This window comes from Teleopsis dalmanni, chromosome 1 (assembly GCF_002237135.1).
Source record: "Teleopsis dalmanni isolate 2A chromosome 1, ASM223713v2, whole genome shotgun sequence".
Classification (NCBI taxonomy): Eukaryota; Metazoa; Arthropoda; class Insecta; order Diptera; family Diopsidae; genus Teleopsis; species Teleopsis dalmanni.
In genome coordinates this window covers 210,880,146-210,894,438 of record NC_051846.1, presented here as the reverse complement: position 1 = coordinate 210,894,438, position 14,293 = coordinate 210,880,146, and the positions used below count along the sequence as shown (strand labels likewise).

Below are 14,293 nucleotides of genomic sequence, written 5' to 3'. Positions count from 1 at the left end.
TTTTGCTGCTATTAAAATTAAATCCTGAAAGGACAAAAAAAATATATATGATAATAACGTTTAGATATATTAATATTATTATAATATATGCTATGTATATATGATATAACAAAAAGTTGAACGACGTTGAAGTCCTTCATTTGAGTACATAACAAAATATCATACAGAATGCTTTAAAATTAATAAATATATATTTATATATCTTAGAATAAATCTACCTCTCAATATCTACCTTCATAACAGGAATATAATGTTTCCTTCCCTTTCTATACAAACCTTTATCAGATACGTGTGACTACTCACAGGAGTATTAAATTTTTCAATTTTTTTTATAATACTAATTTATAGACAGGAAATGGGACTTGCTCCCAGAGCTCCACACAATGTACTCGTAAATAATACCAGTTTACTTTTCAATTGCTGGATAAGTTCTATCTTATATTTTAAATTTAAAAATTCTTTTTTTATTTTTTACTAGTTTTTATTGAAATTTTTATTTATTTTTTTTTAGGTTTTGCATTTTTTTTTAAATTTTTTGTATTTAATATCAATATTTTTGTTTTAATTTCTTTCATATTTAGTAATTTTTTTTCTAGTTTTTTTTTTTGTAATGTTTTATATACATAATTCTTATTACTTAAAACATTAGAGACCATTTTTTTTTGTATATTTTAACTAGTTTTTAATTTTTTATACATTTTTAATTTTTCTCATATTTTTTTTGGTTGCAATTATAGATTAGATTAATAAATACTGCATAATTTTAAAATTTTTGTTGCATTTGAAAAACTTTCAATAACGAAAATAATGAGAATAAAAATATTATATATCTGTAACTAACTACATTTAAATAATAAATAAATTAATTTGTAAATATTTTTATATATAAATAATTGAAATGTGAGTGAGAGAAAGTAATACATTTAATTTAATATAAAAAACAAATTAAATTAGTTTAATTAAAAGTTGTTTGAAAATTCAAATTAAAAGTAATATTAATAATAATTATATAGTTATAAACATTGCAATAATTTCTTTATGTAAATAACAATCATTAAATAAAACATTTCTTAATTAAAAATAAAAAATTTTAAGCTCATAACTTTTAATATAAAAAAACAGTAAATGTTTTTATTGAAAAGCTTTTTGGTTGTTGTTTTAATTTAAATTATATCAAAATTTATTTAAATAAATAAAAAAAGCAAAAAAGAAAATTTTTTTTCAAGTAAAGGCTGAGGTCTTTGCTATTGATGAAAAATGGAAAGGCTGATCAAGTACCAACTTCTTGAGTTTTATAAACAATGTTATGAGAAAATAATATAAAATATTTTATATTAAATTATAACTAAATACAAAATAATAATAAGTATAATAATATAGAAAACATAATCTCATAATTAGTGTCTGTTCATGTACTTTCTTATCACTTTTTTTTTAATTTTTAAATTTCTTACATAAATATATATAGTGTATATATGTATATATGAATTGTCTTTAATTATTTGCATATAAAGACAATGCAAAATTTTTTGATAAATATTTTTATTATTAAAATCTATTTTATGCAACAACAACAACCAACTGCTAAATTTTTAAATATATATATAAATAATAATTAAATAAAATCTGCAATTAATTTAAATTTACAGTAGTGCTTAGATTTATATTATTTTGTATATAAATAAAGCTTAAAATTAAGTTAAATGTAAATGTATACATAAATATAAGCTTTTGTCATTTTTTACAGTTCTTTTTTTAATAATTATTTTTTTTTATCAATATATGTAAGCTATTACAATATAATAAATATTAGATTTATTGCAAGTGTATTAATGTAATTTTACATTTATATATAAATAAATGTCTATATGGAATATGCCAAAGAAGATGCCCGGTAGAACTGTGACTAGACAGATAAGAGAGATGAGACAGGCAGGCTATTACAACGGTGAGAAAGGATTTTTATTGGGCGAATATAGATATTTTATTTGAATAAAAATTATTTGCAATATTATAAAAATATTACAGCGTTCTCATACTGTATAAAAACACTATCACTTATTTTAAAAAGTTGAAGCAAAAAAAAACGTAATTATCTTCTGATCATATTTCTTTACATTATAACTTTTTATATAGCTTATTGAATTTAAATTCGTAGAACAGCAAGACTGCGCATTCTTATACTAGATATTTTTATTTATAGATATTTTTATTTATAAATAGATTTTAGTCAATGTTGATCGCAAGTATAATAAATGTTAGAAATATTATTGTAGGATCTCAGATGACCCCAAATGTACACTATTTTTTAGATTCTTCCAATTAATATAAATCTTTTGTAGTGCGTAGATATGATCAAATAGTTAATACGATCAAGACCCTTTCAACTAATGCAACTAATATGTATTAGTTTGAAATCGGATGATAAAATAAACGCTTTTATCAGCAAAGGTTACTGAAATTCGAAAAAAATGGAGTATGAGTTTTGAATTTGTAGAGAAAAAAAAATAATAGTACTTTATGTTGAACAGATATAGTCACAATTCTACTTGAATTATATAATCCGTGTTAGTGAACACGGCTTTGTTAAGTGAAATATTCCAAACGATCTTAATTACAATACATGATTGTTAATTTAATTTTATATAACATTTATGCCATTCTCTTGATAATTTATAAAAATTATTTTTTTTAAAAAAATTTGTTCTCACAAATTTATCTTTTCCAATGGATTTGTTTGAATTTGTATTTTTTTAACTATAATATATGTGACAATGAGCAATATATGAGCTACGATATAAAGAGAAGAACTTCATTCTATATATATAAATATCTCGAGTGCTCACACTATTGATTGACTGTCACACATAAGTTTGTTTTTGGCCAAAACGTATAATTTAGTTCCAATAATAAACTTGTAATCTACTAATTCTGGAAAAAATGGTAAGGGATCTAGGTGGAAACGGAGAGAAAAATCCAATGAAGGACTAATAAGAGAAAGATTTTTGTAACATGAAGCACTTAATTAAAAATAAATATAAGTGATAATATTTAAAAAAAAATTAAATATTAATAAGAAGAAATCAAATAATAAAATAAATTCGATAGAAAACTTATCGATAAAAGAGAAACGAAACTGGCAAATCTGACAGTTTAACATAAATAAGTTACAGAATTTAATAATGGAAAAAAAAAATAGTAAATTATTGAAAATATAAAACAGAAAACAAACGTTAATCTTAGCTTAAAATGTTTGTTTTACTCTTCTGCAGTGGCCAAACTATTGTCATCGGCAAACATTGGTTTCCCATGCCCACGCCCATTACTAAAATATATTAAATACAAATAGTACGTGATGACCACACAAAAAATACAAATCAAACAAATCGCTAATTCTTATCTCTTGCGTCGTTTTGTCTTCTTCTTTATTGCACTCTGCTGCGCAGCAACTGCTGAAGATTGTGGTAGAGAGAGAATCGGAGTAGCACTCAACGATAATAAGTCGCCTACACGTATATTACCGCTCTCAACACCGCTCTCTTCAGCCGAAGAAGTTGAAGATGAGGTTGCCGCTTCAATCGCAGCTATGAGATTTATTTTATGTTCCAATTTCTTAGTTTTCATCTTATTGGGTATTGAACTTGTGTTGCTGGGCAAAGTATACACAACATTATCGTCGGAAGTGGTAGCTGGCATAGGCCCTTCACTATCGGTAGTTGTAGAATATGCAAATAAAGAAGTAGAAGCAGTAGGCTGCTTTATACCAATAATATCATCGAGTAACTGTGTCGTGCGTGTAGTTGGTATGTGTGAGGATGACATGGCGAAGTGATCGCTTGCCACTAATGTGTCCACATAGTTCTCTAGATGTGAATCAGACATATTGATTAATGGACGTAATTCTTCATCCTCATCGGCAGCGCTACTGTTGTTGTGCTGCTCTTTTTGCTTTTGTAATTCTGTTTGCTGTTTTTTACGTCTTTGCTTTTTACTCATCTTTTTCTCTTCAAGCACAATAATCTCTTCCGATGCAGAAGAATTCGGAGAACTTGTCAGATTATCGTTAGTTTTAATTGCTGTGCTCTTCAAATTTCTTTCTTGAGAGCATTGATCTAAACTTATATATTGCTCATCATTTTTAGTTAGAGGTTTATATTCAGCATTTGAGAATTCCCCATGTATCGAGTCTGACCTTGTCACGGAGACTGTGGGGGTATGTGTTTTTTCGGTCGACGATTTTCCATTTTCGTTTTCATAATGCAAAGAACCACATAATGCAAATATTAAATTTTGTTCGGTGAAACCACGTGGCGGTGGCGTGATTTTACGTGTTAACGCTGGATTCTCCTGAAGTGGAGATTCAAAACTAATAAGACTGACTTGTTCAGCAAGAGAGGGTTTTAATTCATTTGTATCATTAAGAGTCTTTTGTTTGGTTATAGCGCCTGAAATGATTTCTAAAGGTTCTAGCGCAGGTAAAGGGGATAATGATTCCAATGGCTTCAATATAGGAAAATCCTTAAAGTCGACTGACGAAGGTTTTTTTCTCTTTCTACTTTCTTTTGGTGGCGCTTCTGTAAAGTTGTCCGATGACTTTACAGGTGTTGGTAAATCTAACAGAAGTTTTCCTAAATTATCTGTAACTGCTGTTTCGAAATCATTAAAAATTGATTTGCATACTTTTTTATTTTTATTTGATTTGCCGAGACTGGGAAAGCTATCTTCAACATTAGTGACTGCACTGCTAAAACTCGATAAATTTTTGCTTATTAAATCAGCTCCACTTAAGGTCTTCCAGGGGGAAGTTATGGGTGGAGGAGTAGAAATATCCTTTATTTTCATTGTATTTGATGCTAATTGTTGCTTTTTCGGAGACTGGGGCTTAGCATTTAATGTCTTCTCTTTAACTGGAGACATTTTGAGTGAATTTACACAAGCATCTGTGACATCAATAGACTGTGCACTTTGTACTTCTGCACTTTCAGTTACAGTTTTACTTAGTTTCAGTGAGTTATTTTGTGTTAGTTTAGGTTGCTCAGTAATTATTTTTGGATCTTCTTTTTTTGCACTTACTTTTATGTCTTTCGATTTGTTTTTGGGAGAAGAAGGAGGTGTAACCTTAACTTTTCCTACATTTGTTGGTTTTTTCGCTTGTGACTGTGTAGTATCTGTTTTATCAACAGACTTTTTCACTATACTTTCATTATCAGAAAAAAGTTTACTTTCATAAGATATAGCTACCTTACTTGTAGTCACAATATCTTCCTCTGTAGAACTTTCAGTTTTTTTATTAGCCGATTTATTTGCAGTATCTTTAAGTTCTTTCTTTATGGCTCCTTTAGATTCTTTTGATGTATCTGAAAGAATTAAAGTAATTGGTTCTTTTTTGTCACAAAGTGTTGTAACTTCTTTATCTTCCTTTGATATTTCCTTATTTGCATTGTCTTTTATGGCAGATGGAGAAAGATCATCTATAACGCTTTCATCTATGATATCATCTTCATCATCATCAGTATCATCATTATCACTTAGCGCTGCTAATTCGCGCATTCTTATTGCAATGGCTAGTTCGGCTTCATCTATCGGTATTAATGAAGATTCATCGGAAGATTCTTCCGTATCATCTACAAAATGATGTTTTTTCCAAATTGGAGTAGGTAAGACCAATGAATCATCAAGTTCATTATCTGATACATCATTGCAGTCGGAATATCTATCGAATGGAGGCTTCATGTCTGAAGCGCTCATCACCCTCCTGATAATTGGCTGAGTAGTTACCAAAATTTTAGTTTTTGAATTTGATGCGGATTCATTTGACTTTTGTTTATTTTGCCAACTCGTTTTATTAGGTTCTATAAGTGTAGGTTTTGTCATTTTCACTTTATCACTAACAACAGTTTTTACTACGTTCAACTGCTTATTCAATTTGTTAACGTTTATAATTTCTTTAGCAGGTACTTCTTTTTTTGTATTCTTCAAATCTATCAAACTATCTGCTAATCTTTTCTTATTTAATTGTTCGGTCTTGACTTGTGATTCCTTGGATTCTGCTTTTGCTTCTGCTTCTTCTTCATGTGGTGGTGTTGATTTTGTTGATTTTGTGCTTAATTTGGTGTCTTTCGAGTTCTCACAGGGATAGGCTTTCGGAGTTGTGGATTTAGTTTTTATTTCAGCTTTAGAAATTTCTACATTCCCAGCTGCGGCAGTTTTTATATTTGCGCTTAATATTGCATTATCGGCAGTTTGTTTTGTTTTATCTTCATCCATCGGCATATCATCAACATTGTGTTCTTCAGATTCAATTTTACCTGAAGTACATTTTATCTCCTCCTTTACGTCCTTTGATTTTAATTTAGAACTGTGTAATTCCTCACTGCTTATTGGTTTCATTTCCGCGTTTGTGGTACTAATTTCTACTTTTTTACTCTCAACGGCTTTATTTTCCTTGTTCTCCAGAAGTTGTATTTCGCTCTCGGAAGCAGGTTTTTTATCACCTTTTGAGGTGTCAACTTTATCATTTTTTCGAGGCAGTTTTGTTATAACACAAATATTTTCATTTTTACTCTTAGGTACTGACTCTATGCATTTCTTCGTAGTTTCTTTAAGCTCTGGAGGTTTAAAGGTTTTTGTAGCTACTGGATCTTTTTGACAGGATAAATTGGTTTTCAATATTGGTACAGAACCAGTGCACTTGAGATTAACACTCTTTTTCTCAATTTTTACTATTTTCATTTCTTTTTTGTCTAGTTCTATTTTCTTTTGCAAGTTCTCATCAATTTTTTTCTTCTCTTCTACTTCTCTATTATCTGAAACACATAATTTTTTATTCTCCAATTTTACGGGAACTGTTTTCATATTTTCTACATTTTCTTGTTTATCTTCTTCCTGCTTCAAATTTGTTTTCTTATTCACACTTGATAATTCAATACATTTAGTTTGTGCAGCTAATTCTTTTTCTTGTTCCCGTCTCTGCATTTTTGATTTAGCATCCAATTTTTGTTTCTCTTTTTTACTTAGTTCTGCATCTACTTCTTTAGCTATTACAGGTACAATCAACTTATTGCCTATCACCTCTGGCGGTTTGCACAGTTCCAAATTTTTGCGTGCCGCTTCTTCGTCACGCTTTCTGGTATTTTCATCACAAAATATTGCAACAACCGGACGAAAGAGCGACTCATCACAGTTTTCATGTATCACACACTCTTCAGCTGCTAACTGAGACACAACCTCATCTAACATGTCAGTTTTCACTTCAGTTGTCATGCCTGAAGTTATAGTTGTAACGGTACCTAAAGGATTTACAATTTTCTCTATTGAAGGTTTCTTAAGTGAGTCCAATGACTCGTAACTAGAACTTGTTTCATACGAATATATATTCGGTAACATGCTCGCTAAAACTGTTGCTGCTGCCGAGGAGGGCCTGTTCAGGTCTAAACCATGATCCTCATCGAAGTGTTCGTGTTCCGCAACTGCATCATAAAATGGTGCATTGTCACAGGAAGCCGCGTCAGAGCTATTTCGACCTTCAATATAAAAAGACAGAAAAAGAAATAGAGAAAAACAAAAAACAAATGTGAGATAAGAGCATTTCAATAAAGCCAAAGGCATGAACAAATTAATTTTGAATTTTTTATAACTATTTTGTGATTAATTTCATTCAAAGCTAAAATTATTATTAATTTGTGAATTAATTAATTCATTGTAATCTCAACTAATTTAAATCGAAAAAATAGTGCAAACTCTAAATGAAACACGTATTATTATATTAACAAAAGGAAAAAAATCAAAAATAAATATGTTGAAACGCAACGTAAGAAACGCAACGCAACGCAACGCAAGAAACGCAACGCAAAGAAAAAAAACTCAAGTTTCATTTGTACTCGAGAGTGTGTATGTAGTAGTATGTGTGTGATTGCAGACGGAAACTAAGATATTTCTTAAGCACCGATTAGACATGCCAAAATGTTGGAAAATGAATAGATTTAAAAAAAAAAAAAAAAAAAAAATTAAATTTACTCAATAATTAACAAAAAGCGTACGCAAACCGAAAATTAATAATTACGCAAAAATTTACAAAACTGGCACCATTTTTATTTGCAAATATACGATACGAAACGATGGTTGAGTATAAATGTATGTGTGTGTGTTAAGTACAGCTGCATTCAAGCAATATTCAATTATATTCAAATATATGCAATATTTAACAATTTTTAAAAAATCTTGACAATTTTCCAAATTTTAATTAATATAATTTTATAATATTGAAAATGTTAAACTAACTTTAACAAAAAAAAAACAAAAAAAAGAAACCAGCTGCCTTTGGCTTATGCAAAATAAATTTTCTCAATTTGTTTTTGCTCTCTGTTCTGTATCTGTCTTTTTATGCTTATTCTCTTTCTCTCTCTCTCTCGCTACTTTCATAATTTCAAGAATTTCAATAAACTCGATCAAAAATAAACATTTTATTTATCGATATATGTATATTAAAATAGTAGAGAACTTAAAGGACAGTACGATTTTGAATGTAGGGGAAAATCAAGCAACAAGTAAAAGGAAGTTAGCAATTCAAAATTAGATCTTAAAAAAAAATAACGAAAAAAAAGAGAAAAAGCTCCAAAACTCAGAGTACGTAGATACATAAGTGTTCTTTCCAAATGGCATTAAACTCAACAAACCACAACTAGCAAATCAGCAATCATATATATTAGCACGTGAGGAGTGAATAGTTAGATCTGTATGATTAGTTGGTGGCTAATGGATAATGTGGTATATAGATTGTAATAGGAACGATATATAATATATATATAGTTTAATATTATTATAAGCAGTATATGAGAAGCAAAGCTTATTTTTAGTGAGGATTTATCATAACTAGTTAATATAAATTATATGAAAGCATAAGAATTTTTTTAATTGCATTTATTTTATTTTTAGATTTCTCGTATTTCTCATACTTTAATAATGAATACTTATGACCTTTAAACTATCGTATATTTTTTAAAAACTTTTATAAACATTCAACAATTCCAAAAATAAATATATTAACAAAAAACAAATAAGCAATAATTTTTTCTTATATGACATGCATTATTACTATTTAAAATATTATTATTATTTTTAATATTACACAAGCCAATTGATTAAATTATTGAATATTGCTTAAATCCCTAAAAATTTGATATATCCACAATTATTTCCAGAAAAATATTATTGAAAATATGTGCTTTAAAACCGAAAGAATTATTTTAAATGAAATTGTTAGTAGTTAGTTTGTATTTGAATTGAGGTAACTAGCATTGATAACTATCATCTTTCTTACAGAGAAGTAACAAACAAAATTGTTCTATATAAACTAATAAAAAATATTTATTTTCTAAATCTTCATAAAAATCAATTAAGAGAATTTAAATCTGTAGCTTGCTTGCTATTAATATTCCTAGCATTAGCTTACACCTACCTAGCTTTTTCTGACAGAAAGTAAATCAAGAAAGAACTAATTCACACGAACAAAATATTTACAATTTCATCTATGAGATAATTATTTTATCTATGAGTTGACAAATTAATTAACAGATTTGTTATTTGAAAGCTTACAAATAAGACATTTGAAAAATAGTAAAGTACTTCGTTTGACAATAATTCTATCTATTAGATAAAAAAATCCATTAAGAGATTAAAAGCTAAAGGTGAGGCAGTAACTATCTGGTAGATAGATAAAAATTATTGTAAAAAAATAAAATTTAATTTACTAGAAAAATATTTCACCTAAAAATAATTTTTACCATATGGTTACAAACCTATTAAGAAATTAAAAGCTGAAGCATAAGTATTGTTAATAGCTTTTCTCATTTTGAGTCATTTCATTTCTCAGATATCAATCCTAGGAAATCAAACTTTTGGAATAGTGAAACTATTCTATATTGAATATAGAATAGAATATATTTTATATCTAAAATAAATAGGATTTTTATAACAAGACAAAAAATATATTTCAAACTTTTTACGGAATGTTGTACTTTATACAAAATTCTCTAAATATTGGACAAAAATTATTGAAACTTTTATCTAAAAAATTAGATAAATTTTTGATAATTTTTTTTTATACGAACAAGTAAGGTATTTTATCCTAACAATTTTGCACTATTTTTTTAGTTAACAAATCATTGCGAATGTTTAAAAATTTTCTAATAAATATAGTTTTAAAAGAAATAAAACAAATAACGTACAAAACAAAACATTTTTACAAAATCAATTAATTTTACATATCAAAAGTTGCAAGAAAAAACGAATGAAAGAAATCACAAAGCACAAACAAAACTTGACACAGTTGCAAAAATAATTAGTTTTTTCTATAAAATCTACCACTCACCAGTATCCTTATGCGAAGAAACTGAAGGTGATTCTCGCATAGCATCCGCCAGATCTTCCTTTAAACGTGAATCACCGCCATGCGTGAATTCAGAGTCCAAATGCTCGTGACGAAAACGATCCATTAATTTTGGGCTTTGCTCTATGCTACCTAAAATTGTTCAAAAATTAAAAAAAAAATTCTTAATTTCCCATCATACGATGTGGTTTGTTAATTATCGACTCACTGTATGAACCTGATTCAATAAGCACTGGCACCGCTGAACGTCCTGTGGCGGTTAATGGCATATTTAAAGGGCTCGAACGTTCGCGAGTAGTTGCAGTTGCAGAAGTGTTGCTAGTAGCAGTTTTACAAATACCAATTTCAACTGCTTCAGCATCGACGTGGCTTAAGTTAGACCTGTAAGTATATACATTTTAATAAGCAAATAAAAATATTCGCTTTTATAAATAATTTCGCTTGTTAATTACCCGCTTGGAGTGTTATATGTTTTAAATACGAATTGTGGACCCATCCACAAACGTCTATGGGGTCCAGCATGTGTAATAATTTCAACTTGAGAGAGCCAACTTTCAGTTTGATCATCTCCATCATCAAATTGTCTTGTACTATCGGTAAGCATGCAAGAATTACGGTCTTTTATTAACCAATTATCTACAGATAGCGGTGGCGTTATTTCATGAGATCCTTCCTTACGTCTGCCTAGATTCCATTGAGCTTTAGCTTCAACTTCAAGTTCGATAGGCGTATCATCACAAATCTTCTCTTTGGCAACATCTATAAAAATTAATAATAAAATAAACTTTTTCCATATTGTTGCATTTTAAATATTTTTTCGTTCACTCACTTGAGGCAAGTTTGGTGTCCAAATCATATTGTATGAGTGCACCATGTCCAGCCATAATAAAAAGCGAATCAACAGCTTTACGTTGTATACGATGGGGTGCCTCCCGGGTTGCATTTGGCGGCTCTAACAGCCAAGAACGTGATTTTGCGAAAATAGCACAAACACTTAACGGTTTGCCGTTGTCATCAGAAAGTGAGGATAATCGCTGTCTCTGCGATGCACCCGTACCAGCACCACTTCCAGACTTACCACTTATACCCAATGCTGCAGAGCCCGGCGGAGAGCCAAGTGCAAACGGCTGACGTAATTGTGTCAATGGTAATACTACAACAGGGCGTGAAAACGGTGGTAATGTTGGATTATGATACGGTTGTAACGATTGCACGAACGTTGTACTTTCTGAATGAGAAATTGGCGAACTGGAACGACCTTCACCAGATAGACCAGCTGAACGATGAAAACGTGATAGTTTATTTACCACATGAAGCGAAGTGTGTGTGCGTACTCCAATCGCTCCACCATATGGAGTAATTGGAAATACATGTGTTGTGCCACGTAGTGTGGATACTGCTACCCAACGTGAATCTAATGAAAACGATACATTTTGCACTTTAGCACTAGTATCACCGCGATGCAAAACATAAAGGTGATGTACTGCTGCTAAACTCGAACCGACCGGATGCGGTTGTATACGGAAAACATGAAAGTCATGACCACGACGATCAGCAGTCAACAACAGCATGCCTGAATTATCAAATTCCATTGCAACCAAAGCTTCTGAGTGAGCAACAAAATGTGCTACTATGGGATCGCTACCCGCTTGTCCAGACATAGGTGTGCCCGAAACGGGACTGTAGTCTCGTAGTGGATGCTATCCAATCAAAATTCGTTCAATTCAAATAAGTTATAAGTAAGTTAAAATAAAACAATATATACTTACTTTTATATCCATTATAGTGATAACTCCGGCTTGTTTACCATCAAGGCCACTGCTTGAATCAAAACTATTATTTTTTGAGGTGCTGCCACTGGTAGCAGTACCTGTGAATCCTGCTGCTACTTGTTCACCCAATTCACGTAGACCTTTGCCAAAGGACTTAGCAGCATTTAAAACAGTTGCTGTGTAACTAGCAACTCCCTCTCCATCACAACCACCACCACTACGTTTTGAATGCAAAAGCTTTTGTTCGGCATACGCCAACCAGCGTGGTCCAAGCGCAACTGGATTAGGATTTATGCTATAATGAGAAAATATTGTTTCATTATACAATCACAACTTGGTTAATAAGATTTAGATTTTAATTTAGAAAGAGAGCTAATCATGACCAAAGGCACATCAAATATGCAACGCATGAGCAATAAGGAACATTTAGGTTACATTTTTGATTAAAAACAAAGTTTGTAAAGACATAATATATTATGCTTACCCTGGACTTGGATAACACGTCGTTATTGATAGGCGATCATCTAAAGTACGTGCATCAAACACAGCAATGCGCTCGTGAAGGGTTATAATAATGGCGGAGCGATTGGCGAGTATATCAAGCACAGGATTCTTGAATTTGATCGTCTTTTCTTGTGTACCAGTCTTAAGTGATATAAAATTTACAGCACAGAATTGTGGTTGCGAACTAGAACTGCTGCCTTCCACCAATGCGATAAGTGGTCGCTTATCAGCAAACGAATCAAAATATTCATCAGCACGACCATGCTCTTCAATAGCTACCGTTGGAGAAGGAGTTGGCAGCACACGTAAAGCAGATACTATACCATGACGCCAGGAAAGCACCTCAACTGCTTCACCATTTGCTGGTATAGCCCATACCTGTACGCCTAATCCATAACCAAGTATTAATAGCAATGGTGGAGCAACATTACCTTCCAGTTCCCAATCTTCACCAAAACGTGGATCACTTATATCCGCTGCGTATTCAAATCGCGCCCAAGTGATGGTATCCTTTGACTCTGTATGTGGTTGATGTGCCAATGTAACATCATTGATAAAGCCAATTGCTGAATCTAATATCGAACGATCACTAACCACCTGTGGCGGAACTGTAGCTGGCACTGCTAAACCACGGGCACCTGATGAACGTCTTGGTGAATCCGCAGACATTTTTCGCGAATTTTTCAAGACTCCCCGTCGGAGTCGGAGCTTCTAAGCTTAGAACTCCAAGAGAGTGAAAAAATGACGAAATAATGAATCTTATATAGTTGGAGCGACTGAAGAACGATGAGAGTGAGATTTGCAGATTTGAAGATTTTAAGATTTTAAGATTTTAAGCAACCGAAGGAATGAGGCTTTGAGAGCTTTAAGAGCTTTAAGATAAGTTTTGCTTTATATTCCGTGATATCGTTTGAGAGTGAAAATTTTATTTTGTGCAAATGTGTTTAAAAGAATATTTGTATTTGTTGTTTTTCTTTCTTTTTTTATTGTGCTTTGTATATAACACGGCTGTAGTGTTGTGTGGAGACAAGCTGTCTGGATTTAAATGCGCCCCTTGCCTGTTGCACGATAGCTCCCTCGTTCACGATTGGTTTCTGTCTGCAATAAAAGATAAAAAATAATGTATTTTTTTTTTTTGTAAAGTTACATTTTCGAGTGCATTTAAGCTCATAAAATGATATTTTATGTTGGCATTCCTTTTTATTATTTCCTTTTTTTTTGAACGAATTCGTTTTATACTAAATTTACTTTCATAAAAATGTATCTTAAAACGAGCAGTTTTAGATTTTAAATCCTGAGGTCAATTATTGCTTAGTCTGATGAAGTGATAAACAATAATTCAGTCAAGGCGTAAAGAGGGGTTTTAAAAATACCTGAAGAAAGAGTAAAAGTGCTTAAGTGCACTGGCTCAAATAGCTTCAACATAAATTAAACAAAAGTATGGACAGTCAACTTTTTTCAGTCTGTGACGAGTCACAATGAGTGTTGATTTAACCAATAATTTAATAAATAATTAAACCAATAATTTTTCTATTTTATTTCGGATTTATTCTGTAAGCAAAATTAATTTGTATTATGTAGTCAAAAGGATTTAACGTAGCACTTATTGCGACCAATCCAAAAACTTACT

The 14,293-nt window shown here is 30.7% G+C and overlaps 1 protein-coding gene across 1 annotated transcript; it reads right to left on the bottom strand.

Moving 5' to 3' along the window:
- Positions 1 to 2,198: 2,198 nt before the first annotated feature.
- LOC119671734 lies at positions 2,199 to 13,820 on the bottom strand. Its single transcript, XM_038082494.1, has 7 exons — positions 12,644 to 13,820; positions 12,157 to 12,454; positions 11,217 to 12,087; positions 10,840 to 11,146; positions 10,596 to 10,768; positions 10,370 to 10,519; positions 2,199 to 7,523 (listed from the first exon to the last, which is right to left on the bottom strand). The coding sequence occupies exons 1-7, from the start codon at positions 13,330 to 13,332 to the stop codon at positions 3,397 to 3,399; spliced, it is 6,615 nt and encodes a 2,204-aa protein (XP_037938422.1). The 5' UTR covers positions 13,333 to 13,820; the 3' UTR covers positions 2,199 to 3,396.
- Positions 13,821 to 14,293: the final 473 nt, after the last annotated feature.

Excerpts from the sequence above, each read along its gene's own strand:
- LOC119671734 (XM_038082494.1), bottom strand. The coding sequence starts at position 13,332 with ATGTCTGCGGATTCACCAAGACGTTCATCAGGTGCCCGTGGTTTAGCA. Across the intron at positions 11,147-11,216 it reads GGACACCAAACTTGCCTCAA|ATGTTGCCAAAGAGAAGATT; the intron begins GTGAGTGAACGA and ends TAATTTTTATAG. Across the intron at positions 10,769-10,839 it reads ACATATAACACTCCAAGCGG|GTCTAACTTAAGCCACGTCG; the intron begins GTAATTAACAAG and ends ATATACTTACAG.